We start from the raw sequence: 25,720 nt of genomic DNA on the forward strand, positions 1-25,720 counted from the left end.
GTATTGCTGGTTAGCAATTTTAAAATTGATTAGCAAGTCCCTTCCATGGACTCTCCTGGCTCCTTGGAGCCACGGCTCCCTCGCCACACTTTCCTCTCCTGCTTCCCCTTGCAGACCTTTAGCCTCTATGCGTCCTGCTCTCCTCCAGCTGGTCGTGGACAGCCACAGCTTCTCATCTCCTCTCCCTACTCGCTCATCTTGCCTTCTGAGCTTGCTGCTTTTATACTCCCTGAGAGAGGCAACAGGCTGCAGGCGAGTGTAGTCAACTTCAAGTGCCTGACTTTGACTGACCTTGTTAGTGGGACATCTCCATGGAGCATATTGTTTTAACTCTGTTTGCATCTTCTGTTTCCCATAGGAAGTCTGCACTCCTCTTGACTCCCTCTTCCTCATCACAATACTTGAGTGATACTTGGGGGGGAAGGGGGGGGGAAACGGTTGTGTGCCTTAACAGGTTCTATAAAGGCTGAGGGGGTGTTGGGTAGGTCACTATCAAGGAAGGGGGGGATAGATATGTTATTGAGGTAAAATGTGTCATGTATTTAATCCTTTCCTTCTTTTATCATTCTCAGATAAGGAAAGCAAGGAATGAAACTGCTGGTTTTCACAACAACTTGGGAAAAGAGATGGAGGGCACACAGGTCAGTGTTGGCTTCAAAAGAAAGGTTTTACCCAATCTTGTCCTTAGATTTTCTTATTCTCTTCCTTTTCCTTGGATTTCGATATGGTTTCAGAACTTTCCCAGAGTTTAAGGTGTAGATACCAGAATATCTCATAAATGCTTCAGGAATATAGTCATCTACTTCTCTAGGAAAGGAGGAATACTGTGTCTCGCCTAAGGGCTCCCCAAGAGCATCCCTCAAATATCCTCTACACAGTTGATAAAAGGGGAGAAAACTCCCAGTTTCTCATATTTGGTTAAACTAACTTATTTACTGTGCAGGTGACATTTAAGTTGACTGACTTTTTACATTAACATTCTATGCCCAAAGCATTGCTGAGCCAGCTGATTAATGAGTCTGTTTGGTGAGGAAACTATGAAATCTGATTGTACCTTCTGACTTGCCCACAATGGTCCAAGCCATGATCATATTCCAATTGGACCTAGGGAGTGTTGTGCTTGCTGGTGTCCCTAAAACCACACCTTTTAGCCTGAAAACTACACTTAAAGCTGCAGAAGCTGCCTATGTAGTAGGTGCACGTGTTATGTTATACAAACATGTATTATAGGAGTGTGGGTTGTAGGAACGCTTGTTATAGCAGCGTGTCTCGTAGAAGCATGTGTCCTGGGAATTTGTGTCATTACCTGTGTGTTGTCAGAGTGTGTGTGGTAGGAGCCTGTGTCATAGGAGAATGTGTTGTACATGCATGTGCATATAAGAGCATGTGTTGTATGTCCACATTGTCAGGGTTCCTAGGCATATCTCAGCTATGAGGAGGCTAGGGGTCTGGGGTCTAGGTTCTAGGAAGAGTTTTTCGTTTAACACCTTAACTATATTGCCAGTCATCTGATGTTGTCCCGACTCAAGATGGTGTTTCTGCTGGATAGCAGTGAATGCTGAAGAATCTGATGAGGTAACTTGCAATCTCAGGAGGGGTTCTAAACTGCCTTTCATTGCAGCTTAGCACCCGAGAGGACAAAACTAAAGGAAGCTTCAAAGAAAATAGAACAAGAATTCAATGTTGCCAGCAGTTTAGTCCAGAAACCAAGAAACCAAGAGCCAGAGGAAAATAAAAGACTAAGATAAGTGCCAGAGTAAATACATTGAGAGAAGTTAACTTGTCAATTCTCAAGAAAAGTTTGAAAGCACATTAATTTATGACCAGCTACCGAGTTTATTTAGTTTAAGAAGTTCAAGCTCTTATAGATGTGTGTTAATACAGTAGCATAAGTTGAAGGAAATGTTAGGGAGAATTATCATAAATGTGCTAATGTCCCTTACCTTTCTGAGACCACCAGCAACATTTCTGGATTTCTAGGATTTTAATTTTCAGCTGGAAGGAGCATGAGCCTTTTTTCCCCACTCTCATGTATTTTGATTATGTTTTACTTTTGTGTTGTTTGGATATGGAGTTTTAGACAACTCCATAGGCATCATCTTTTTGTTGTGTGTCACACAGCACCTCCACCGCAGTGACACAGGGATGTCTTTCAGACTTCCCAAGGTTTAAATACCTTCTCTGGGACTGACTACTGTCTCTCAGAGCATGTAAAGTTAAATTGATTTTGCTAGTCTTTTAAATTCATAGACCCAGCACACACTATCTTCCTATAGAGTGCTGGAGGGGTTGCCTAGCATCCACTGTGTCTAAACACTCATGTAACAGTAAAATGTTACCCTTTCCTCTTGAAAAAGCTGGTGGCAGTGGTTTGAAAACGAACTACCATGATTTGCACCGACCGCGAACACTGGTAGCTAAAAAAATCGGGTCAGCCATGTTCTTCAATATGGCGCCCAAGACCCCTATGTAAAAACAGACTCCGGTCATCTTTTTTCGCTGTTTCTTTTAGGAAAGGTCCTGCTAGTGTTTGTCTCTGCACGCCAAACCAGGTTTGGTCCCTTTGTTTGATGGCCTTTGGTGGGCTTCAGTGCTGAAGCCCTCCTCTGGCGCCTGAGTGTCTGGGGTGGACAGGATGTGTGGGAGGTGCCCAAAACTCCCTGTGCTTAGTCTCCTAGGAGACCTGAATGCATTTTGGCGTGATTGGCCGGCTGACTGTCCGGCAAGGAAAGCCACCCTGCTGGGTGAGTGACAGCTAGGCTGGAATGAATGGGAGAAAACTGTTTAAAAGCAGGTCTCTGGGACTTGGAAGGCAGAGTCGACCACTGGAACGAAAGAACCGAAGACAAGCTGAAGGAAGACGACTGCTGCAATTCCTGGACCGTTGGTTTGCCCAGTGAAGCCCTGCTGCAGGTCCGAATTGCTTGAAACTCCCTCGGCAGAGAAACCCCTTCAAGGACAACTTCTTCCCTTGAGCTGCTGGGAACAACCAACTCGCAAGCTACCTGGACACCGTCTCCATACTGGTCGAATTTTCATCAGAGTGCTGTTGAAAACCGGATAGCCAGTGAGAAGGATACCAGTTTGTGGACTTTAAGGCACTCACACCTTAAAACCGATGTTTTGCCAAGCTGGTGGCCTCTTCCCTTGGCAGTGCAGGAACCTCACGACGTCGTCCTTGTCCCCACGACTGAAGCTCAGGAACAGCGAGATCTGCAGGAACTCCCAGGAACAACTGCCCCAGCTACAGCTTTTCTTCATCCATAAGGTACTGTGCGAACGCGGTGTTGAAATCCTTTCTGCTGCAGTGAAAGTTTGTGAAACTTTCCCAACTGTGGAGTCTTGTTCGCTCCTAATCCGACATAGAACTCTTTTTCTGGCAAACTACTTCGAAGAACATTGGCAAATATTTTACCGTTGACTACCAGAACTGTGCTAACTTATCCAAGCCACTGAACCACTGACTTTGGCCCAGGTCTATTGAATTGAATTGCCTCTTGTAGTGAACTGAAACTATTTGCCCAGCCTCTGAAAGTAATTGTGCTTTGATTCTTATAACCTTTGTCTTTCTACCCCTTTTGAAAGTTACTGAAGTGCCATTTTGCTCCCACTTCTGGAGAGCCTAACTTGTTCAGAAACTTATTGGTTGTGTACTGTAGTGTAGGATAGTGTGATATTGAGCTGCTTATTACTAGTGGAATGTTTTCTATCTAAATGTGTAAATAAATGTATATTCTTTTACCAAGAAACCTTGAGTAAGTGTTTGTTTGAACTACTGTAATTGCTAGTCCTTTGTGTAACATCTTGTACTGCTCACATCCCTCTTGAGATAAGTCTGACTGCTCAGCCACTGCTACCACATAACTGTGTAGTACAGGCCTGTACCAAAGGTGAGATTGTGCTTACACCTGTAGTCTTAATTGTGTGTAGTGTTCCCAAAGGGTACTTTATGTAATTCTGCCTAACAGGAAGTTAACCAGCTGAGAAGCCATGTGTTTAAAAGCGCGCGTTCCGCAGCTGCTAAGGGAGGCGAGTTATTAAAGGCCTTGCACGTGTTCTACAGTGTAAGCAAAGCAGTCAAACCTCGGAATCTTTTTCGGATTTAACATTAGTGTAAATAGATTGTTTCCAGCGGGAGCGCACATGAAGCTCTGGTGACGTTAGAGGAAAGGACCTATTGGTATGCCCCTGCGTCCATAGGGATGCATATTGCGATCGCGTGAGAGCCCTGGGTTCTTGTTTTAAGAAACTGCGCAGTTGGAGATAAGAGAGCCAGCACACAGAAAGTTTCTGTGGTGTCGGAGACCGAAAGGAACTATCAATTTCACGGAACCCCGCGGTTTCTTGCTACATGGATGTTTTCGCATTATAAAAGCATAAACCGCTTACTCTTCACGTCAGAGGGAGAAAAGAACTCTGTCGGTTTCACAGAGCACATCGCTCCACTTTTCAAAGGAAGTTAGTTTCAGTAAAAAGAAGAACCAGCAGTTTCTTCATGTTTGGAAGATTCTAAGGTAAAAGACTTTGTGCAATTCAGATAAGAAGCATATTGTTTGAAGTGAGAAAGTATTTTTGATACAAGACTAAAGCAACTAGAAATGCTGAGGGAATAATAAATACAGAACTAAATGTTACCGAGCAGAAAACGTCCAAAGTAAGAGTTATATTCAGGGACTTGAGCTACAGCAGCATCAGAGCAGAAGTGTTTTCCAGGCTTCCCGTTCCTATTCAAGACTAGCCTCCAGACTTGGGGTGGAGGCAGTCAGGTAAAGTTGCGAGTAAGGAGAGAAAAATCAAGGGGAGGTTAGTAGTTCAATTGTGATGCTTAATCTAGATGTTTTTGTAACAGGTTATCCAGAAAAGACAGAGGTTCAAGAGTTGGAGAAAATTGAAGGACGCTTGATCATTTGTTATTTTATCCACTTCCCCTTTCCCCTGGTCAGTTCAGTAGTTGTTTTTAAAATCAGACAGCTGGAAGAATCAGACTAGAGGGTCTGGAGAACTTTCATCTGCTCCTGCAGGACTTCAGAGCTGGGACCTTAGACACATGTTATGTTATGTGTAGTAGGCGCATATGTAGTAGAAGCAGTGCTCCAATTAAGATTTGGAAATTGCAGTATTTTACTCCATACTTTTTAAAGTTGGGAGTAAAATGATATTTTAGGAAGAAAAAAAAATGTAAGTCCAATTCCCAATGAGAGTATTTTTATTAGCGAGTAAAGATACGTTTTAACTGGAAAACAGAAATGTTTTTGTTATAATTAATTCTTTGCACATTTAAAGATACATGTTTACTTCTTTACATCAGGCAGCTATAATTGTAGTTTCTTCCTATGGTACTATGTGCACTACTGGTCCAAACGTATTCATGGAGCTATGTGGCTGAAAGCAAGGCCATATGGTTCTACTCGTCTGTTTTCTATTTTTTGCTGGGAGTTTTTTTACTCCCTATATTTATTTTTTGGGAGTATTTGCCTATTTTTAGGGAGTAAAAGTGGCCAATACACTTTTTATCTGTAGGGCTGATTATGTATTATAGGAGTTTGTGTTGTAGGGTCACATGTTATAGCAGCGTGTGGAGTAGGAGCACGTGTTATAGGAGTGTGTCATTAGATTGCATGTCGTAAGAGTGTGTGTGTGTGTGTGGCAGGAGCATGTGTCGTAGGTGCATGTGCGAGCATGTGCTGTACGTCCACATGATATGTGCAGGAGGTGCATGTGTCATAGGAACATGTATGTTAGGAGTGTGTGTTGTAGAAGCAGGTGTCATAGGAACACGCGCATTCAGGTGTTGTAGGAGTACGCGCATTCTAAGAGTGTGTGTGTGTGTTATAAGAGTGTGTGGCAAGTGTGTGTCATAAGGGTATGTGTAGTAGGATGGTGTGTCGTAGGTGCATGCTGTGTGTACAGTTTGTAAGAAAAGTGTATATTTTTTCCATCACCTTAAAAATGACATTAAAGTCAGCCGAGACTTGCCTTTAATATGAGTTTTTAGGAGATGTTAATTGTGTAATGTACGTTTAGTAAAACGTACACGTTCTGTGGACTGTTCGTATTGTAAGTATACATTTATTCTATCACCTTAAAACAGATATCAATGCCAGCTGTCACTTGCCTTAAATGTGATTTTTTTTGGAGATGTTAATTTTGTAATGGACCAACTGTAAAACTCATATGCTCTGCATACGGGATTGCAGCGCATGTTGTAGTTGCCTCTGTGGTAGGAGTATGGGTTGTAAGAGTTTGCGTCATAGGAGCATATGTTGTAGAAGCGCATGTCGTAGGATTGTGTCAGTGTGTGTGTGTGTGTGTGGGAGGAGTGTGTGGTAGGAGTGTGTCTCCTAGGTGTATGTGAGAGCACGTGCTGTGTGCCCACATGTTATGTGCAATAGGTGCATGTGTATTAGGTGGGTGAATCATTGGAACATGTATGATAGGAGTGCGTGTTGTAGGAGCGCTTGTTATGGCAAAAGGTGTTGTAAGAGCATGTGTCATGGGAGCAAGTGTCGTAAGTGCATGCTCTGTGGACAGTTTGCACATTTATGCATCATATTAAAACTAACATCAAAGTCAGCTGTGACATGCCTTGGATGTGAGTTTGTAGATGCTAATTGTGTAATGTACGTACAGTAAAACACATACGCTCTGTCTACAGTTCGCATGAAAAAGGCGTATTCATTCTGCACATGCGGCATATATAGATAATTAGGAAAATCGAAGCGGACAATTTTGAGATATTTGAGCCGAAATGTTTTTTCCCCTATGGAAAACCTCATGTTAAAAGCTGTTCAAAACACAATCAAAGTAAATATTTTTTAAACTATGAAGCCGCTAATGTAGAAATCTGAAATTGTGCATGCACAGGCAACAGCTGCCTCGAAATACAACTCAGGAATATTTTCAGATTTTTTCATGGCAGCATTTGGACGTTATATCGAAAAGTCATTTTCTGAAACGTCATAAAGACCTTGTCTTACACTTAACTATGCCTTGTGCTAGCGCAAAGGCATTTTTTATATATATATATATATATATATATATATATATATATATATATATATATATATATATATATATATATATATACATACACACTAAAAAATACAAACAAATGTAAAAATGTCACATTCGGATGGGCTTTAAGAAGTGCGAAACGATTAAAAGAAAAGTTAAATTGTAGAGGATTCCTATTATTTACTTTTTATCAAGCGCCATTTAAAATCCAGACAAAAAGCACATCAGGAAAATTGAATACTCTTTAAAACAGCTAAAAGGAGATTGTTTTAAAAAGATTTCATGTATCCCTATTTTTATCTGTATCATTTGTAAAGCCTCGATCGCGGCACAAGGGTAACTGAGGACCTTATGGTTTTATACAGTGGTTCCTGAGGTTGGGGAGAAGAGCCCAGTGCGGACACTCCCCCATCCTCAATTGGAACACACCAATACCATATATGCTGTATGTGCATATATACAAATACAAAGAACCACAGACTACCCCCTCTTCCTGTTTCTCTATAAGTGCTAAGCGAGCAGGCATAGAACTTACTCTTCTTCATACTCCAACCCTTTTGATACCAAATGTATTCAATTACATTTCTTTTTGAATAAGATATATACTTTTTTTATTACAAACCTATAAAACATTTTAAAAAACACAACACATACCATATGCCATATTCTAAAGTGCAAAAAGTGCAATTGTGCAAATGGGGTTAGAGTGACAAACAAAATTGTGCAAATAAGCAAAATACAATACAATGTTCAACCAACGAGCAATGAGAAGACAGTGAGAGTTTTGTAAAATCAGTAGTGATATGGACTGAGTTCTTTTTGGGACCTCACTGTATTAATTCTAGAGTACAATAATAAAACTGCGATTGGAAGGACTACGACACTCCCTCGGACCAATGTTTGTAAATTGGCCGAGTATTGTATTTTGCTTATTTGCTCAATTTCTTTGGCACTTTAACCCCATTTGCAAAATTGCACTTATTGCACTTTAGAATATGACATATGGTATATGTGTTGTGTTTTTAAAAATGTTTTATAGATTTGTAATAAAAAAATAAGTATGTATCTGATCGAAAAATCAATGTTTTCGAATGCTTTTTGTATCAAAAGGGCTGGAGTAGCAAGAAAAGTTATATAACTGCTCCCTAAGGCATTTATAGGCTAAATATTAGAGAAACAGGAGTACAGGGTAGTCTGAGGTTATTGGTATTTTTTTGATGCACCACTTGCCCCCCCCCACCTCCCCTCAACAAAGAATTGGGGATTGACCTGTTGTGTATACCGTGCGCGCGCGCGCACACACGCAAGCACACGCACGCATAATGCAAGACCACATTTTTAACGCTGCATATAAACACCCTTCCAGCACTCAAGGATTTAATCATCTGCAACAGATGTAGCAGGTAGTGTTCCGTTTTTGGAAAGATTGACACATTAATGAGAGGTAAGTGTGATGTCTGGAGGTCTGGCACGGTGGAGTAGATGCAAATTCACACCAGGGGAAGACAGCTTAGTCAATGAGGTATCTGGGCGAGAATACACATTATCTGCTCCCTGTTTCAGTCACCCGAGGCTCTTCCTCGGGTGAAATCTTTTGTATTTTTTAATGTCGGGAGGCAACAGGGAACCTCTCCCTGTTGCCTCCCCGTCCCCACCCCCCAAAATAACCACAACACATTCCCCAACGCCTCCCTCCCCCCACTTACCTGCTGAATCAGAGCTCTGTGCTCTGAGCTTTGTGCTCAGCGCTCCTCCTGGCTGGCCCCATAGAAATGGAAAAGGGACTTAAGTCCCTTTTCTCTATGGCAGTGGGCATCTTTTTTTCATTGTTTTCCCCCTCAGGAGATTGGCTGTGCAAGTGGTGCGAATCTCCAGAGGGAGAAAAAAACATTTGCACCCCGGTTAGACCCTTAGGTGCAAATGGCTTTCACCCCCCGCAGTGGAAGTGGCATTGGCCAGTAACGGACCACACCCCTCGCCGAGGCCTTTGCTTCTCTCCGCCCTACCTTGACACGGGCTGACGGGCAGTTACAAGCCAAAGGCCGCCCCTAACTGCGGGGGTGAAAGCCATAGTAGGAGGAGTACCCAGAGGTGGTGATATTATTGGGAATCAATTCAGATGAGTAAGAGGTGATTTCTTACCATAGAATGTTTTCCCCTTATTGTACTAGTTTAGTATTTGTCATTAATGGATTATCGGCATTTTAGATCTGCGGTGCCAAGAAGCAGCCTTCTGTTTGCAAGTAAAGCTGATGGCCTTTAAATAAGTCAAAGTGGGCTAAGGGGACGCAGGCATTTTTAGGCAAACATGAAAAGTGTACTCCTAATTAGATAGTAAAACAATATTCTAGTGCAATCAATGCCTTATTTGGTTTACTACTATGAACAGAGCTATTCACGTGTTTGTGCAGCTGATCATGGGGAGTTAGAAACAGAAACATTTCACCAGTGAAGCTTTAATGCCACAGCAGGGTTCGAAATGACTAGGACCTGGGCACTATTCAGCTCCTGCGAGTAGTCTAGAAAAGCCTGACTCCTCAGACCTACTGGTGTCGTAGAAGCATGCTCATGTCACTTTTACGCTGGGTGCTTAGGAAGGTGTCAAAAGAAAACTTTAGGTCACATCTAGAAGACATTTAAGCTATAATGGGTCGGCATAATGGACAAAAGAATATAGTGTGCGTCTCTTATGGAGTTAAGATTTGCAATTCGCTATTCGCTAGCTCCTAGTTGCCCAGAATAGCTCCTGCTTACTGGGGGATGCCAGCTAGCCAGGACCCGCTTTAAGCCCCTGCTCAGTAAACCCTTATTTGGATGCGTGGACAGCATTCCTTCTGACGCAGTGATGGTTTCCGGGATCAATAATTGCATTTGATCTATCAGAAGAAGATTGAGCGGTGAGAGGACAGTGTGACATTAAGATTCAGATCCGATTAGCATTGCTACAATATCAGTGCCCCAGCAATTGTTTGAAGTTACGACTTGGCATATGCAGTCCACTCTAGCTGATGTATGGGACAGAAGGCATCAGGACATACCCAGGATGATGACTGCCAACTTTTGAGAATGTGAAAGGGGAAAGGAATGTGGAGTCGTCTTAAAATGGTCCTTTGCAAGTTATGGGGCAGTAGGAAAAATCCAAAACTGGAGTGTGAACTGCAATACATTTGAATGTGTTGGACAGGAAAGTAACAGCAGAACGCGTAGGATTCACATAAGAATATAGATTCGTGGTTGGCTCTGGGTGTGGAAACAGCCTGTGCTAAGCTCCTTTGTTGTCCAAGATTGATTAAGTTGTTCTCGTGTTGCAAGATCACAGGAGCTGTTGGGGTTTAGCCAGCACCCCAAATTGTTAAGTAGAAAAAGGAAGTTTATCTCCTGGTTATCTTGCTTCATTAGTTGAAAGTAATGGTTCTAACACAGTAGTTGATGCGATACGTGTTTCGCTTTTATTTGTGCTAGTGCTCGGTTTATTTTTCACATTTGATTGGTATGCATTGAGTGCACTTGAAGGCAATTGTGTGCCTTATTTGTCAGCCGACACGTGTTTCGACCCGTAAGTCTTTATCAAGGCTGATCACAATTCAAAAATCATTTGAGGTGTGTGGTTCGTGACATTTGTGGCATGGATGATTGTATAAGTGCATAAAATGGTGTTAAGGTGAGGTGAATTATTTAAAAATACCATAGCACGTGGTTCAAAATAACATGGCACATGAATTAGATGCAATGACATATTCATTCAAGGTAGAAGGAGAGAGGAGAAAACTGTCAGGCTGAGATTCTGATCTTGCGTCTGCGGAAGCTGCTGAATCCCCGGACAAACCACCTAAAATGTAGCACTCAGAGCTCCAAATTGTTTTTCAGCCCAGTTTACCGCACTTCTAGGGGTAAGGGGGAAAAGTGGATAAAATAACAAACACCAGGCTGGACGCTATCAACTAGCTGGTTCCTCACCTGTAGTTGAGACAAAAGCATATACAGCACCACAATTACTCATTGAGTCACTGACCTTATAAACTATATCCTTTACTAAATAGTTAAAAAGACCATACCTGATACTTCTCCTGAAAATGCCCTGACAAGTGATTTAGTAGATAAGACTTCCTTACTAGTTGCCAGGAAAGCTTAAGGATCATTCACCCTTCTTAGATAGGTCCTTGAATGCATTAACAGTCTTTCCCAGTAACTTCTTAATCTTCTTTTACTTTTACAAACTTTTTTAGTTCAATATGAAGTAAGGAAGTTCCAACGAAATCCAATCTGGTAAAGGTTTTTGTATGCTAATATTAGTCTCCTAAAGATGTAGAGCTTGAAACTTGCGAAGGGAATTCACGTAGTAAAATTCACGCTTGCGCGCTAAAATTCCACGTAGCAAAAACACGCACACGCGCTTTATGTCCACGTAGCAAAAAACACGCACACGCGCTTTAGTTCCATGTAGCAGAAAACACATACACGCGCTTTAGTTCCATGTAGCAGAAAACACATACATGCGCTTTAGTTCCAGTAGCAGTAAACACGTACACGCGCTATAGATCCACGTAGCAGAAAACATGCACACGCGCTTTAGTTCCGGTAGCAAAGTTCTCGCGCACGCGCGATTAATTCCTGTAGCAAACACGCGCACACACGCAGTTGACTCACGTAGCAGGATTCTCGCACATGCGCGGTTGCTTTATTTAACGGCTCAAACACGCGCTAGCTCTGAAAAGTCACGTAGCTTATGAAAGCATGCGCGCGCATTACAGTTTTGCGTGGATACAATGAACTTGCTCGTGAACCTTTTCAATTAAATTAACCTTTTACAAAAATTACATAAGTCTAAGATAGTTCTGTATTTAAGTTTCCTTCCACTTAAAAATTATTAGAAAGCACTTATCTCATGAATTAGTCTCAGAAAAGTTCTTCTCACTGATAATGGAATCTTCTCACTCCTGTCCTGTGTCCAAAACGAAATCCAAACTATTTTCCAGTTTATAACTCTAAGAAGCCGCTCGACCGCTTGACACTTGAAACCCCTGATCAAGCTAAGCAGGAGCAGCTTTTCACACGACCTCTCAGCTGGGCTTCGACGATGAAAGGCAGTTTAGAATGTTCACTGTCCTTCCTATAAACAATCACCAGCCAATCAAAACTTAGGCTGAGCACTTCCATCTTGGCTTGGGGCCTTTTCCAAAGGCTGCAATTAAGGTTAAGGCTAAATTGTCTGTATCTCAAATAAAACCAATCATAACACACCAAAACCCTTACTACCTACATATGTGCCACACCGGACCCGATGTATGTAAAACTAAGTAAATGTATGTAACACCTGACCCAAAGTAAGTAAGAATGTGTCAACCTGACAAAAACACAGAGTGAAGTTAGCAAGGTAGTGGTGGGGGTAGTAAGTCATGATTGTTCATGGGGAGGGATGTTGCCTCTTACCTATTAAGTCTCTAGCCCCCTGTGGGGTCCTGGTCTGCGGTAAAGGTGCTGTCCTGTGGACAACCTTGGCTCCTGTTGGGCCCTGAAAGATAGTAAGTTAATGTTAGGGGTTTGATTGTTATGAGGGCTTGATGCATCAGATGAGCAATTCTCAGGGAGTGTGGATGCCTGTTCCCATGTGTGATGGGGTTAGCTGCAGAGGCGATAGGGTGCCTGGGATGGGCCCTTGGGCTGAGGTGTGGGTGGTGAGAAGTGGGGGTGGCCTCATCCCCCCTGGGTTGGCCCAGGAGTACGGGTGGGCAGGGGTGTGCAAGTGTTCCCCCGTTTGGGAGCTGTGGTTGGGTGAACCTGGTTGTAGGGGGTGCTGTTCCCCTTGCAAGGTGTGGCCGTCTACGGTGCCTCGATTAAGTATGGCCGTGTTGGGCATGTTGCTGAGGTGGCTGACCTGGCCAGCCGTGTTAGTTAATCACAGCGGTCCGGTTCAGGCACTCGCCTGGTGCGGGGCGATGAGAATGATGTGAGGCCTGTTGGAGATGGAAGGATAATAATCTTGTAATCCTCGTGGGGGTATTCTGCCTGTGATGCGCTCATGCATATGGAGTGAAATCCAATGAGTATGAGCCCGGCCGGTTAAAGCTGGAAGGTGGCTGGGTCCAGTGAGGGTGTTGAATGGTTGGCGCGAGATTGCAGGGGTAAGTGGCTTACCTTAACAGCGGCATATATCCTCGGTCCGGTCTGGTGCCTGTGATCTGACTTTAAATATCCTCCGTTTATGGGTGCCGAGTCACGTATTGGGACTACGGCGCATGTGTGGATGAGTAGTGTTCCTGCATGCGCGCATGCGCATGAAGCAGGGGAGATGTGGTTGGGGAGAGCACATGCGCAGCAGTGCGTGACATTGTGCACTGCTTGCTCTGTGACGAGGGGAGGAGTCCCTTGTGCATGTGAAAGTGGAAAAAGTGTCCCCATGGGGCACGGTGTGCCCGAGGGTGGTGGAAAACCGAAGGATTCCGGTTTGGGGTGCGCGTGCTGGGTGACGGGCTATGCTGTAGTCTTATCTGGCTGATGGGTGTTGGGTTCGAGGTCGCAATAGTTGGCGGAGAGAAGCACTTACCCCTGCAATCTCGCGCCAACCATTCAACACCCTAACTGGACCCAGCCACCTTCCAGCTTTAAACGGCTGGGAACAGCACCCCCTACAACCAGTTTCACCCAACCACAGCTCCCAAATGGGGGAACACATGATGAGGCCACCCCACTTCTCACCACCAACACCTCAGTCCAAGGGCCCATCCCAGGCACCCTATCGCCTCTGCAGCTAAGCCCATCACACATGGGAACAGGCATCCACACCCCCTGAGAATTGCTCATCTGATGCATCAATCCCTCATAACAATCAAACCCCTAACATTAACTTACTATCTTTCAGGGCCCAACAGGAGCCAAGGTTGTCCACAGGACAGCACCTTTACCGCAGACCAGGACCCCACAGGGGGCTAGAGACTTTTGACAGTAGGTAAGAGGCACCATCCCTCCCCATGAACAATCATGACTTACTACCCCCACCACTACCTTGCTAACTTTACTCAGTGTTTTCTCCTCTCTCCTACCTTGAATGAATATGTCATTGCATCTAATTCATGTGCCATGTTATTTTGAACCACGTGCTATGGTATTTTTAAATAATTCACCTCACCTTAACACCATTTTATGCACTTATACAATCATCCATGCCACAAATGTCAAAAACCACAACCCCTCACATGATTTTTGAATTGTGATCAGCCTTGATAAAGACCTACGGGTCGAAACACGTGTCGGCTGACAAATAAGGCACACAATTGCCTTCAAGTGTACTCAATGCATACCAATCAAATGTGAAAAATCAACCGAGCACTAGCACAAATAAAAGCGAAACCTGTATCGCATCAACTACTGTGTTAGAACCATTACTTTCAACTAATGAAGCAAGATAACCATGAGATAAACTTCCTTCTTCACATAAGCATAGTTTGCTACAGCAGCCCATCTTTCAGGAACTGTCCAATGGGATCTGTGGCATCTCCGTACACTAATAGTGCCTTGAAGCAACTCAAGTGACCACACTTTAGACCATTTGAAACAATGAAATAGCTGCATCGTATTTTATGTTTTTTCTTGAACCATACCCTCCACACATCAGAAACTCGCCGGATGTCCGTCTGCTGGCAGCTCCCGCTGGCATATCATCTGTAAGTAAAAACACAACTTTTAAGGAAAAGCTTACTGGGGAGCTGAACCATGAAAAGACCCGAGTCTGTGACCTCATGGGGTAGACTCGGTTAGGGCATGCAGCACAGTAAAACAAAAAGCTCACAATAAATGGACTTTGCAATAACAAGCCAGTGTGGCATTTACAAAAAGACAGTACTTGCCATTATGAATGTAGAGGAATGCAGGGGGGGTTCCCTGTGCCCATTTATAAATCACAACATTACCCACATTCAGTGACACTATTGGCTGACAAAATGCATGGAAACCCCCCTTCAAATGTTTTGTTTGCCAACTACTTGATGCAATCCAACTGCCCCAAAGTGCTTGATCCAATCAACTAACAAGGAACATTACTTGAAAGATTGTGTATTATAGGTTTCAACAGCCTTACAGGCATATCATTTTCCTTTTAAGTAAGAAAACAAGCCATCAAAGTTTCTAGTATTATTTCAAGTCTGCACGAAGTTTGAGTAAACCACATTGTCAGAGAGATCAATGACCTGCGGCAAACATGCGAACGTCTCCCCTGGGGGCAACAGATGACTGTAGGTATAGAACTACACAAAGGTTTTAGCTCTATACATTGTGCAACCTACATGGACGATCGTATCCTGCACTTACCAGCCAGATCAAAATAAGCCCATAAGCACTAACCAGCGACAGCTTCAATCGTTTACACTACCTAGCTACTCAATCAAGTGAAGTCTCAAATGGCGGCCACTGCTTGGCTATTCAGGGAGCGAACCCTCTGCAAACTGAGGAACAAAGCCAACGTTGCTTACCACATATCGCTGAGATTGTATTGCTGTCCTTTTACAATTCTGCTCAGATACTAACACTCAAGAGAGCTCATTCTTCTAGAGAAATGAAAGCGAGCAGAGCTTGAACATATCTCCATCCAGGGTTCTAAAGGGGCCCCAAGTGGCCTGCACCCAATGGGCAGAGGTTCACGATGATTGCTGGGTAGCTGGCAGAGGAAGGTTTTCATTTTAATCTCAGCCTATGCTTACATGAGTGATCTGAAGAGATGTTGTGCGGCACCAGGACAAAGTCGTCCGTATCACAGGAAGAGGTCTTGCTGCTGGTGCTGGCAGAATCTTTGGAGACGTGCAGATAGTCGGGGGGGCCCAAGGGCGGTGAGGAAAGGAGGTCTTCCTGAATATGGTGCATGTCCGGCATAGACTGAGGGGAAAAAAAGGCAAGAAAGTTTAAAACATGTGCTAGCCTTTGGCAGATATATATCTTCCACAAGTAGATCGTTGACAGCACAGAAAGCATTACATAAAACACGGATTTATCAACATTCACTGCCACAGAACCCCCTTAGCGAATGCCATATAGGATTCAGTGGCTCCCTTCTGGTAGAGGTGGTTTTCATGTGAAGTCTGGAAGCCAATTGTGGTTGGAAAGCCCTTCCAAAGCACTACTTTCTTGAGAGGTGCAGAAAGAGTAGAGAATGAGTTCATTAAAGAGGCTAGTGCAGTAATCCAGCCTGCCGTGCACCAGAGTAAAACCGAGTTTTTTGGATGAGTGAAAGGTAAGGCGACAATGACTTTTCCTGATGTTCAGAAGGTTAAGCCTGGCAGCCAAAGCAGTGGAGTAGAAGTGCTGAAGTTTCTGGTTGATGTCCAAGTACTCATAGATTGTGCGCTTTGGAGGAATAATCTAAGGAGGTCTAAGGGAAAGGAAATAAGAGAGGGGCGAAAGGGTGGCAGTGGTGGCCAGGAGAAAGATTACTTACATTCCAGAGGATCTGGGCATCAGGCATGGCAGTTCCATCCAGGGACTGATAGCAAAGCTACAGTTAGTTATTCGAGAGGACAGCTCTGGAGTGGAGCACGGGAAGGTGAAGAATATTATAGTACCATTGGGAAATAGATCTGAGCAGTCAAAAGAGGAGGTGTCTTTCCAGGGAGAGGAGCTTTAGAGGTCGAAGATAAGAGGGCCAAGGCAAAAAGCATGCAGATCCTCTGCAGTGTGGGATGTGATTACGAGGTCCCAGTAATCCAGGAAGCGTAGAAGAAAGCAAGGAGTGCACGCTGAAAGACCAGATGTAAGAGTCTAGAGGAGAGAAGGAATATCATCTGTGTCAAGGATAGAGAAATCAAGCAGAAGAAAAATTTAGTATAGATCGTGGTAGGGAGCCATAGAGAAGGAGTTAGAAACATGAGTGAACACAAACTCCAATAAATCTCTGTGGCCAAACCTAGAACGGAGGTTGTCCCCAAGCTCATTCGTCCTCAGGAAGTCAATGAAGCATGCAGCTGAAATCTACATGTACAAAAAGTTTGAAAAAGGAAAGAAAGATGGAGATGGGTTGATAATAGGGTTGTTAATAGGGTAGATTGTTGACTAGGTTTCTTCAAAATGGTGGTGGTCAATCCGAAAAAGGCAAGAAAGATACTAGAGAAACATGAATGGATGAAAAGTGCAGAGAGGCCATATGGTTGAAAACATAAGGTGTTGGAAGCTGAGAGGGTGTCAGCTCAGCTGGCCCGGGAAGAGGGATGGGGTGTGGGATGGGAGGGCAGTTGGTGTCAAGTTCTAAAACAAGATGAGGATGGTGAGGATAGAGGGGATGGGGAAGGGAGGCAGACCGGTTTGCTGCATCTTTCAGAGATTTTGGGGAAAAGTAACAGGCAAAGTCATCAGTTGAGAGAGAGGAGGAGAAAGAGTGGAGCCAGCAAGCACCAAGTACAACAAAGAGGGCAATGGATAGCTTGTGAAGACGAGAGCAGAGAGAATAGATGAGGTAACTGTAATAGTTGGACTTGGAAATGTCCAGAGTAGTAGTGAGAGCAGGGAGTGATTCTTTGTATAAAGATAGGAAAAGCACAGTGTGGCGTGTGCGCCAGTTGTGCAGTTTGAGGTGTATGGTTCGATGTGCCGGTTGACTATGCATGGGGTATCCATGGTTGAAAGTATGATTGAAAGGAAGTGGATGGTGAAAGCAAGCAATGGTGCTGAAAGGGAGATGCCAGTGGCGAACTGAACGTCAGAAACACCAATTCAATATAATCAGCAAGAGATTGAGAGAACATTTGAAAGACGTCGATTTGGTCTAAGTAGGTTTGCATTTTTACTTTGTGACTTTAGTAGGTGGGTTGCAAGGAAGTGGAGGAGGGACAGACATGAAAAGTATATGAGTGGTCAGTGGGTCAACAGAGGGGGCTTGAGGATGAGCCAAATATGAGTTTGAGTGAGCTGCCATGACTATGGGTTGTCAGGTTATGGAGAACAACCAGAGAATGTTCTACAAGAGTGGCGAGCACAGCTGGAGTTTGTGGGCCTGGGTCATTTTAGCAAGTTTGAAGTCCCCCAGGAATAGGAGTGGAGCTAAGAGGTCAAGATCATGGAAAACGCGTTAGAGGGAAGCAGGGGGAAGGTAGTGGGAGACATTAGAAAGAGAAGTTGAACAGCAATATGCTAGAGAGAAACAGGACGAGAGTGAAAGGTGGGCTGATAGACTTGCTTGATTACTCATAAGTCCAACATAATCTAATTTCTTAGATAGGCAAGGGGAGTGAGAAAAGGTAGCAGAATCAGTGTACAATGTTGCAAGAAAGGTCGTGCCATGTGGGGTGATCCGTGTTTAAGTAACATAAAATGGGTTGTAGGAGTCCAAGTTGTTGGTAAGAAAGGAGGTTTTTCTTACAGAGATGTGGGGCATGCTCGAGTACCAGACTTAGTTTAGTACGGGAGCCGGGGTTGGTGGGGAAAAGAGGAAGTAGGTTGGACAACCAGTCTTTCATCTTGGAGAGGCGAGGAGTATCGATATAGGGTGGGAGGAGAGAGGAGGAGTGCGAGTCCATGTTGGGGGAGAGGGTGCATGGAGCTCTCCTAGGAGAATTGCAGAAGACCAGGAAGATATCTTGGCCGTAGGTACACACAAACACAGATGGTGGTGCTTATAGATATCAAGGTGGAGTAGAGTAGGAGGGCCAGGGAATTTGGAAATTGATCTTTGGAACGTGGTCCTAGTAGGGCCCAACAAGATTGGGATAAAATGCATTGGACAGGTCGCCTGACCATAACATGACAAACAGGAGTTACCCCTTACTGCTTTTGTTCCTTGGCTGCAACTAGCTATCTGGATGTGCCAGTGAGGCAGAATAAAGAGAGAGGAAGTAGGCCACATGATCCATCAGAAGCAATTAACAATGGCCAAAATAAGCGGTGGACAGGGTCCCGTGGAATGACAGGATGGGGCAAAATAAATGCCTGACAAAATTGCATTTTTTCACTTCATGTGATCACATTACTAAGAGCCAATCAGAATAGCCAAAAATGCTTCCATAAATTCCAAGTTGTTGTTGCAGGTTTCTTTCCAAATCACTGGTTATCACAAGGACCCCTAATCTGGGGTGGTAGAGAGTTCAATTTGTGTTCGTCCAATAATGCGCTAAAGGGTTCCTGCAACGATGGTCATAGGGTGTACTGCTAAAATCTGTCTGAGATAAAGAAGGCAGGCTGCCCATCAAAAGACAAATCTATGAATCATGCAAACACCATGGACTACGGTTCCCTCAGCAACAGGAAGCTAATGAAGAGAACCCAGTGCTCCACTTGCTAACAGAAGGTGCACTTTGCTACAAAGAATCCTAGGCCCAGCGCTAGGAACACTTTAATGCCCATTTACAGCAGAAGGCCCTAATAGGCCCCATTAGCACAGGGAAGTCTAGACCAGACAAGATCATCAATGTGGCTATAATGTGCTATGGTTTGTCCAATAATTTGAACAGACATTTGAGAAACCTTAAATGAATCCAACAGCATTGCACAACATTATTCCGCTACTAATCAACCAAGCGAATGCTACCAAATATCATAGCCGGATTCCTCACTTCCTCCGTTAAGGAGGTAGGGATCCCAGATGTATAGGGCAAGTTGCTGTTACCGAAAGCTGGTAGTAAGAACCAAATAAATTGATTTAGGTCTCAAATGGGCAAAGGAATCTGCAAATGTGAAACGATTATTGTATCTCGACATATGAGGCTGTACTCAATGCATATCAATTTCTATATAGGCATACAGTGGCTACTTGCACATATAGTGGCTACACCCGGACATATTAAAATGCAATTAACATTTAATTGCTATACCTGGCAATTTGAGAAAAACTTGACATAAAAGGCAGTAGCAAGCACCGAATTACTAGATGGGGGGAGAGAGGTGTGTAGGGATTTTTTTGTCAATGGTCAGCTGTGGGTCAGGGTCCAAAATAACCCAGCTTCTTATGGCGTTTAGGAAAGGAGGTTCATCAATTAAACATTTCAAACATATCGTATGGGAGAGTGCAAACACAGGTCTTGATCGCCTAAAGAGTGACATGTCTATGTTTTGCATAGCGATGCAGTATGCACTCTTTAAAGTGGCCAGCATCTTTCCAGCCCTCCTCCTTAAAGACTTGTGTACGTTTCTGCCTAGATTTCTGTGAGTTGCTGTGCCCGAAGTGATGGGCTGCAGGTGTGTTTGGAGGTGTTTTGTGCTTTAACTTGAGCAAAAAACCAATACATACATGAATAAAATCATGACTTTTAAAACAAAGTGGAGAGAATTATTAATTCAATAAATACTTTGTTAGTTATGAGGCATGTATTTGAAAGAAAAAAACATGTGTACACGCAAATATTACAGCCCAAAATGCACTGCGGCTGATTTTATTGGCCTTGGAACCAAAAAAGCTTTGGTTGGCCCTTCAAGATTGTGATTTTAACTGAACTCTAAATCAGACGCAGGTCTCAGCAGAGAGCGATTACCACAATCTGCTTTATTAACACATTAAAGGAGGGCGTCCTTGTCTAACAAATGAGAAAGATGTTTCCACATTGGTGCATACCCTGAATTTCTGCCCGAGCTGAGAAGTCCATTTTATTGCTCCACCAAAAGGCCTCGTTTCACTGGCAAAGACACATTCTGCACACATCACAATCTTCTCAAAGCTGCAGTTTTATGATCGCGCAGTTTGGGATCTGACGAGAACTCCAATATCTGAATTCTGTTTTCAAGTCTTCTCTTCGCCGATCAATGTTAAAATGGCCCTAAATGAGGAATATGTTCCTGTCACACAGCGGTGTGGGCTTCTTTCTGGCCAGAAAGTCAGGCTTCCGCGTGGGAGGCGGGCTACCTCTGGTTGGCAAAGAACCGCATGAATCAACATAAAAAAGCTGCACACATTTGTTTTGCAAGAAACGTGTTCGTGTAGTTTTGTTCTTTGAGCAATAGTCCATACTTATTTTTTTGTAAATGGGGGTGGTGGGCAGTGCTGGAAATGGAAAGAATTTACTCAGGGAACCTTTAACACCCCCTGCGTACAGGTTGATGAGCCGAGTCCAGCTCAAGGCGAGCATCGAATCTCTCTCTTTAGGGAACACAATTCATGGCGATTTGCATAAGAGCACAGAGCCTTTTAGGAAGCTAAGAATGACCACATTTTATATTTGAAATAGGTCTGTCAATGCAATTCAGCATGAAACCGTTCTGATCAAGTAATGCGCTTTTTCATTTGTCTCAATACTTCTATAACCATTTGGACAGCTTTCCCCTGGGATGTGAGGTTCGACTGTTTATGCACGGAGCTCGTAGAAAGTAAAACATTGAGCCAGCATATAAAAGACTTCTGAAGCCTGGAGCTTGGGTCAAGAGCAGTTTCTGGGGATTGCCCCAGGCATTAGGGTCTCAGGATGGAACGGTGATCCAGCAAGATAAACTTTGCTGGAGCTCAGTTCTGTGGTATTCTGGCCCATTTCTTACCCTGGGAGTAGGAGCTTGGCCCTCTATTGATCACCTGACTCAAAGTTGACACGTCCTCAGATGCCTCTTGCTGATCTCGCTTGATTTGCTGCTTATCAGCTACGGGTAAAGACAGAGATAGAGACCAACTAGGCCTACTCTTTCTAACAGGCAGACATCTACTAATACAGCCTGGTGGCCACTTACATGACAATATCCTTGCAGCTATGCATCTGCACATATCTAAGTGCACATATCTTTTTACAAGCAAGCTGTGGTCACAAATGTTTCAACATACGCAGAGGTAGTCCCAATGTAAAGAAGGTCCATCCCTCATCCTTCTGTGCATTGCGATCATCTTGGGACAGCAGCTTTTTTCCCAACACATTCTCACCACTTAAATGGCGGTTGTGAGGCGTGAAGGGAGGAGCTAAGTTTTTGGTGGACACCTCAAGAGTAAACGGGTCTCTGACTCATGTTACTGCTGCAATATCCTTGTTGGAGACTTTTTAATCAAGATTATCCCTGTGGAGGCCACTGAAGGAACGCTGTCCCTTTAACAAACATCACCCTCCTACAAAAGTTCAAACCTGTGCCAAGTGATGAGCTAAGTGTTTGGTGTGCGGCAGCGGATCGGCCATTTCTATAACATTTGAAGGCGACTGTTGAACCTTTCTTTCAGCTTTTAGAACCACCCGATGCATATTAGTTGAATACTGTTGCTATTACAATACTCCTATCTTTAGATTCTGCCTGTTTCTATCAACACATAAAGCAGACAAACAAAGCAGACAAACTGTGAGCAACTGCCGATTTGATTCATCCGTTCTGTCGCCATTTGTGATTCTCCTTCTCTGTGCTCTGCTCAAATACTGACTAAACGCGAACAGTTGGCGACAGTTGGCTCTGCCTTTGAACCACCGTTCGTGTATACATTTTCAAAGTGTAACGCAGCCGCTATTTCTTTGAACTTTTAGTATGCGTACAGTTGGTGACCGTTGGCACTCGCCTTGAAACCCCGTACGTGTATCCACCTACAAAGTGCAATGCAGCTATTAGTTTTCTTAACAGAGAGTGCGCGAACGGTTAGTGACTGTTGGTCATCGTCTTTGAACTACCATTTGTGCACCAACTTGTAAACTGAAAGTCAGCTGTCATTCCTCCTTGTTCCATAGTACGTGAACAGTTAGTTAATATCGGCTTTCATCATGGCCCCACCGTTCATGTTTTTATATGGTTATACAACACAGATGTTGTTCTTTTCAGTCTGATCCTACATAAACAGTTGGTGACTGCAGGCTCCGGCCTTTGAACCGCCGTTTGAACAAACTCGTTGCAGCGCAACTCAGCTGAATCCTGTTATAGTCTTTCTTTTCCTTAGAACGTTTCTCAAAAATGTGGCTCTCTGTGCCTGTGGGCTACGCCTTTGAGCCGAGTTCTGACAGTTCTTTGAATTTAAATCGTTTTCTTGTTGGTATAATCTTGCACGCTCCTGTTCACTAATGAGACTGTAAACATAGTGGAAGATGCTTGTGGGCTAAAACCCTTTTTTCGAAACTTATGCCCTTTGGAATAATTTATTGAACTGGAGCAATGGTCTATACCCCTACTATTAAGCAGATGTGTTGATTATCATTTCATAATTTTAAGCGCCAGATATAGCTAGCTATCTGTAACGTGATCAATATTTGATAAGAGCTCCCGGCTGAAGGGAATTGCTAATTTTACTTATTTTGCTAATCTTTGACATTGAATGAATGTGAAAGTGATTAGAAAGTTCTGTATAAAAAACAACTGTAGTCTGACAATTCGAACGAGAACAGTACAACTCAAGCTGCTTGTTGAATTTGTTGCTGCTCAGTCTATTATATACTTCACTTACACCACTATGACTATTCCATACGCACTTAAATCTATGATGCCGTTAAAACAAAGTGACCCTAGTTCAAAAAGTTCTTTAACACACTCTTTACGGACTACTGCAATTAATGCTCTATTAAACTCTTAAAATGAGAAACGCAAAAGGGCTAAATCATTTACATCCAATATTAGACAACTTGCATAAACTGAAATCGTCTAGTAATGCCCTCAATTGAATACGTGTCCGCAAGGTGCAGCGGGCGGTAAACTGCTTCTAGTAGACCTTAATGAAATCTCAGACACCTTGATGATAGATGCATTATCAGCTATAGAGCAACCCACCGGCGTCCCAGATAAACAGATTGTTAATAATCGATCTCAATCTGCAAATAAGTGTGTTTCCAATTCACTTTCAAAAGATACAACTAACATACTTGGAACTAATTTGGCGGCCATGCAGAATTTAGCAACTGTTACAGCACAGGTACACTCAATAGAGTAATCAAGTGTGGAATGCTTATCCACTGGAGTCATTGAAAATCCCTCTTTACCCTCTGAACCAGATTTGTAGACATTTCCAGCAGGCGATGTAGAGGAAACTTCTCCGGAGAGAGTACCTATAGAGCAATCAAGTCCAGATTGTCATTCTGGTCCCTGACACTCTAATGCCGACATCAGGCAACTTGATCTCGTCCCTTTCACCCCTTAAGTCGTCCCAATCTGCCTTTCTATGTGGAAAATCATTGGACTCATCAAGCTGTACTTCAACCTCCTTTGTCGACCCCACCCCAAGTCGACTAGGAAATTATAACAAAGAACCATCTCCTTTGGTAGAGGTAAGATTGTCAGCTATGAATACTGCCTTAATGTCACCGGCTAAAATGTATGAGACATTAGACAATGAATTGATCCTTTAAACTGAATTGTTAACCAAATTATATGATCAACGGTCTATAAAACAATATTCCAATAATGTCGAATTACAAGCAACTTTTATAGATTTGCAAAACTCTCCTAGCCGAATGCTTGTGTCTTCCCCCTACAACAGTCTCACTAAAATCTACTTCACGCCCCAAGAGTCTGGCTCTGCATAGTGCAGTGGATAAAGTACCTGTGATTGAAAGTCTGTGTTTGGCATTAAACCCTGCTGCCCAGGCCCTGAATCTTGACCCATTAATGGAAGTGGATAAACCAGCGTTTGTTATGTTTAAGCCTCAAAATCAGGGGGGGAAAAAAACAAACTGTTCAACTAGGAGAAAAAAAAAACGAAAAATTAAAAATCCTTTAATAAGGGTTTACAAGTAGGTCCAAGAACATTTTTAATTATTTTGACAACTCCTGATAAAATTTAAACTACAGTCGAATGTGCAAGTGATTAAAAAAATGAAGGCAGTTAGATTAAAAAATGATACCATTAAATTTAAACCAACGCTGGATAGAGACCAAGATGACTGATCCAGAAAATCTGAACCTTTGGTTGATCTTATTGAGACTGCAGAACAATTAGGACATATATACACTCGCAGTTTAGATTGTGAACAAAACTAAGTTCTGAGCCCAGTATTCAATTTCGATTTAATAACAATGAAAACAAAATGAAACCTATTAAATTATGGCAAAATACAACTCACTTTACCACCCTTGAGCAGAGATTCTACAATCCAGTGATATTGCCCAAGTAGAATTCACTGACCCAAATAATGTAGGCTTAGTAAAATTGTGGATACAATCTGGAGTCATCAGAAACAGGTTATAGCAGGCTAGAACACAACTGTATGACTTGGGCTTTATTTTATCACAGGACTATCCTCAAATTCAGGCAAATGAACAAGCACTCTTGGAATCAAAACAAATCCATAGACCCGTTTACAACCAAGATCGATACTTAGATAGTAACTTTGGTTGTAATCCAGCTTCAAAGGTTGCCCATTTTCAAGGATCCTTAGATGAATTACGTCAATTTAAATTGACAACTGACCAACCTTGGTCAAAGTCGGCTCTGAATAAAGATCTACGCTCTCAGAGATAACAATTCACTCAAAATAACCTCACCAAGTATACTCTAGCCTCTTGGAATACTGAGGCTTTAAGCATCTTTTATTTAGCGAAACAGACGTTTTTGAAGCCTTCGATTTCATTATATTACAAGAAACATGGCTACTCGAAACTCCGGTGTGGGAAAGGCATATCTTCTCCTTGTTGCCAGCTATAAAGGGATAATTTGGTTGACCGACAGCAGGCCTCTTAGTAGCAATACAATCTAAACTACAATCCACACTCGAGCCGTGGGAATCGCCTAACCGCTTTACACAATTAGTGAAGATAAAGACACTTGATGGTGATATAGCAATTCTTAATTTTTACTGGAACCATAATGGGCTTGACGATGACGTATATCTGACAACTATCTCTGAAATTCTAGACTCGATTC

The 25,720-nt window shown here is 43.1% G+C and overlaps 1 protein-coding gene across 2 annotated transcripts in view; it reads right to left on the reverse strand.

The window, feature by feature from the left end:
* The window catches only part of ULK2 (unc-51 like autophagy activating kinase 2), an 801,072-nt gene that overhangs the window by 187,423 nt on the left and 587,929 nt on the right, over positions 1–25,720 (reverse strand). For both annotated transcript variants that reach the window (XM_069615186.1, XM_069615185.1), the window contains exons 13-14: positions 15,708–15,879; positions 14,613–14,673 (exon numbers count right to left, since the gene is read on the reverse strand). In XM_069615186.1, coding sequence (XP_069471287.1) covers positions 14,613–14,673; positions 15,708–15,879 — 233 coding nt within the window. The remainder of the gene's footprint in view (positions 1–14,612; positions 14,674–15,707; positions 15,880–25,720) is intronic.

The sequence above is a fragment of the Ambystoma mexicanum genome, chromosome 9 (assembly GCF_040938575.1).
Source record: "Ambystoma mexicanum isolate Mex_15411 chromosome 9, UKY_AmexF1_1, whole genome shotgun sequence".
NCBI lineage: Eukaryota > Metazoa > Chordata > Amphibia > Caudata > Ambystomatidae > Ambystoma > Ambystoma mexicanum.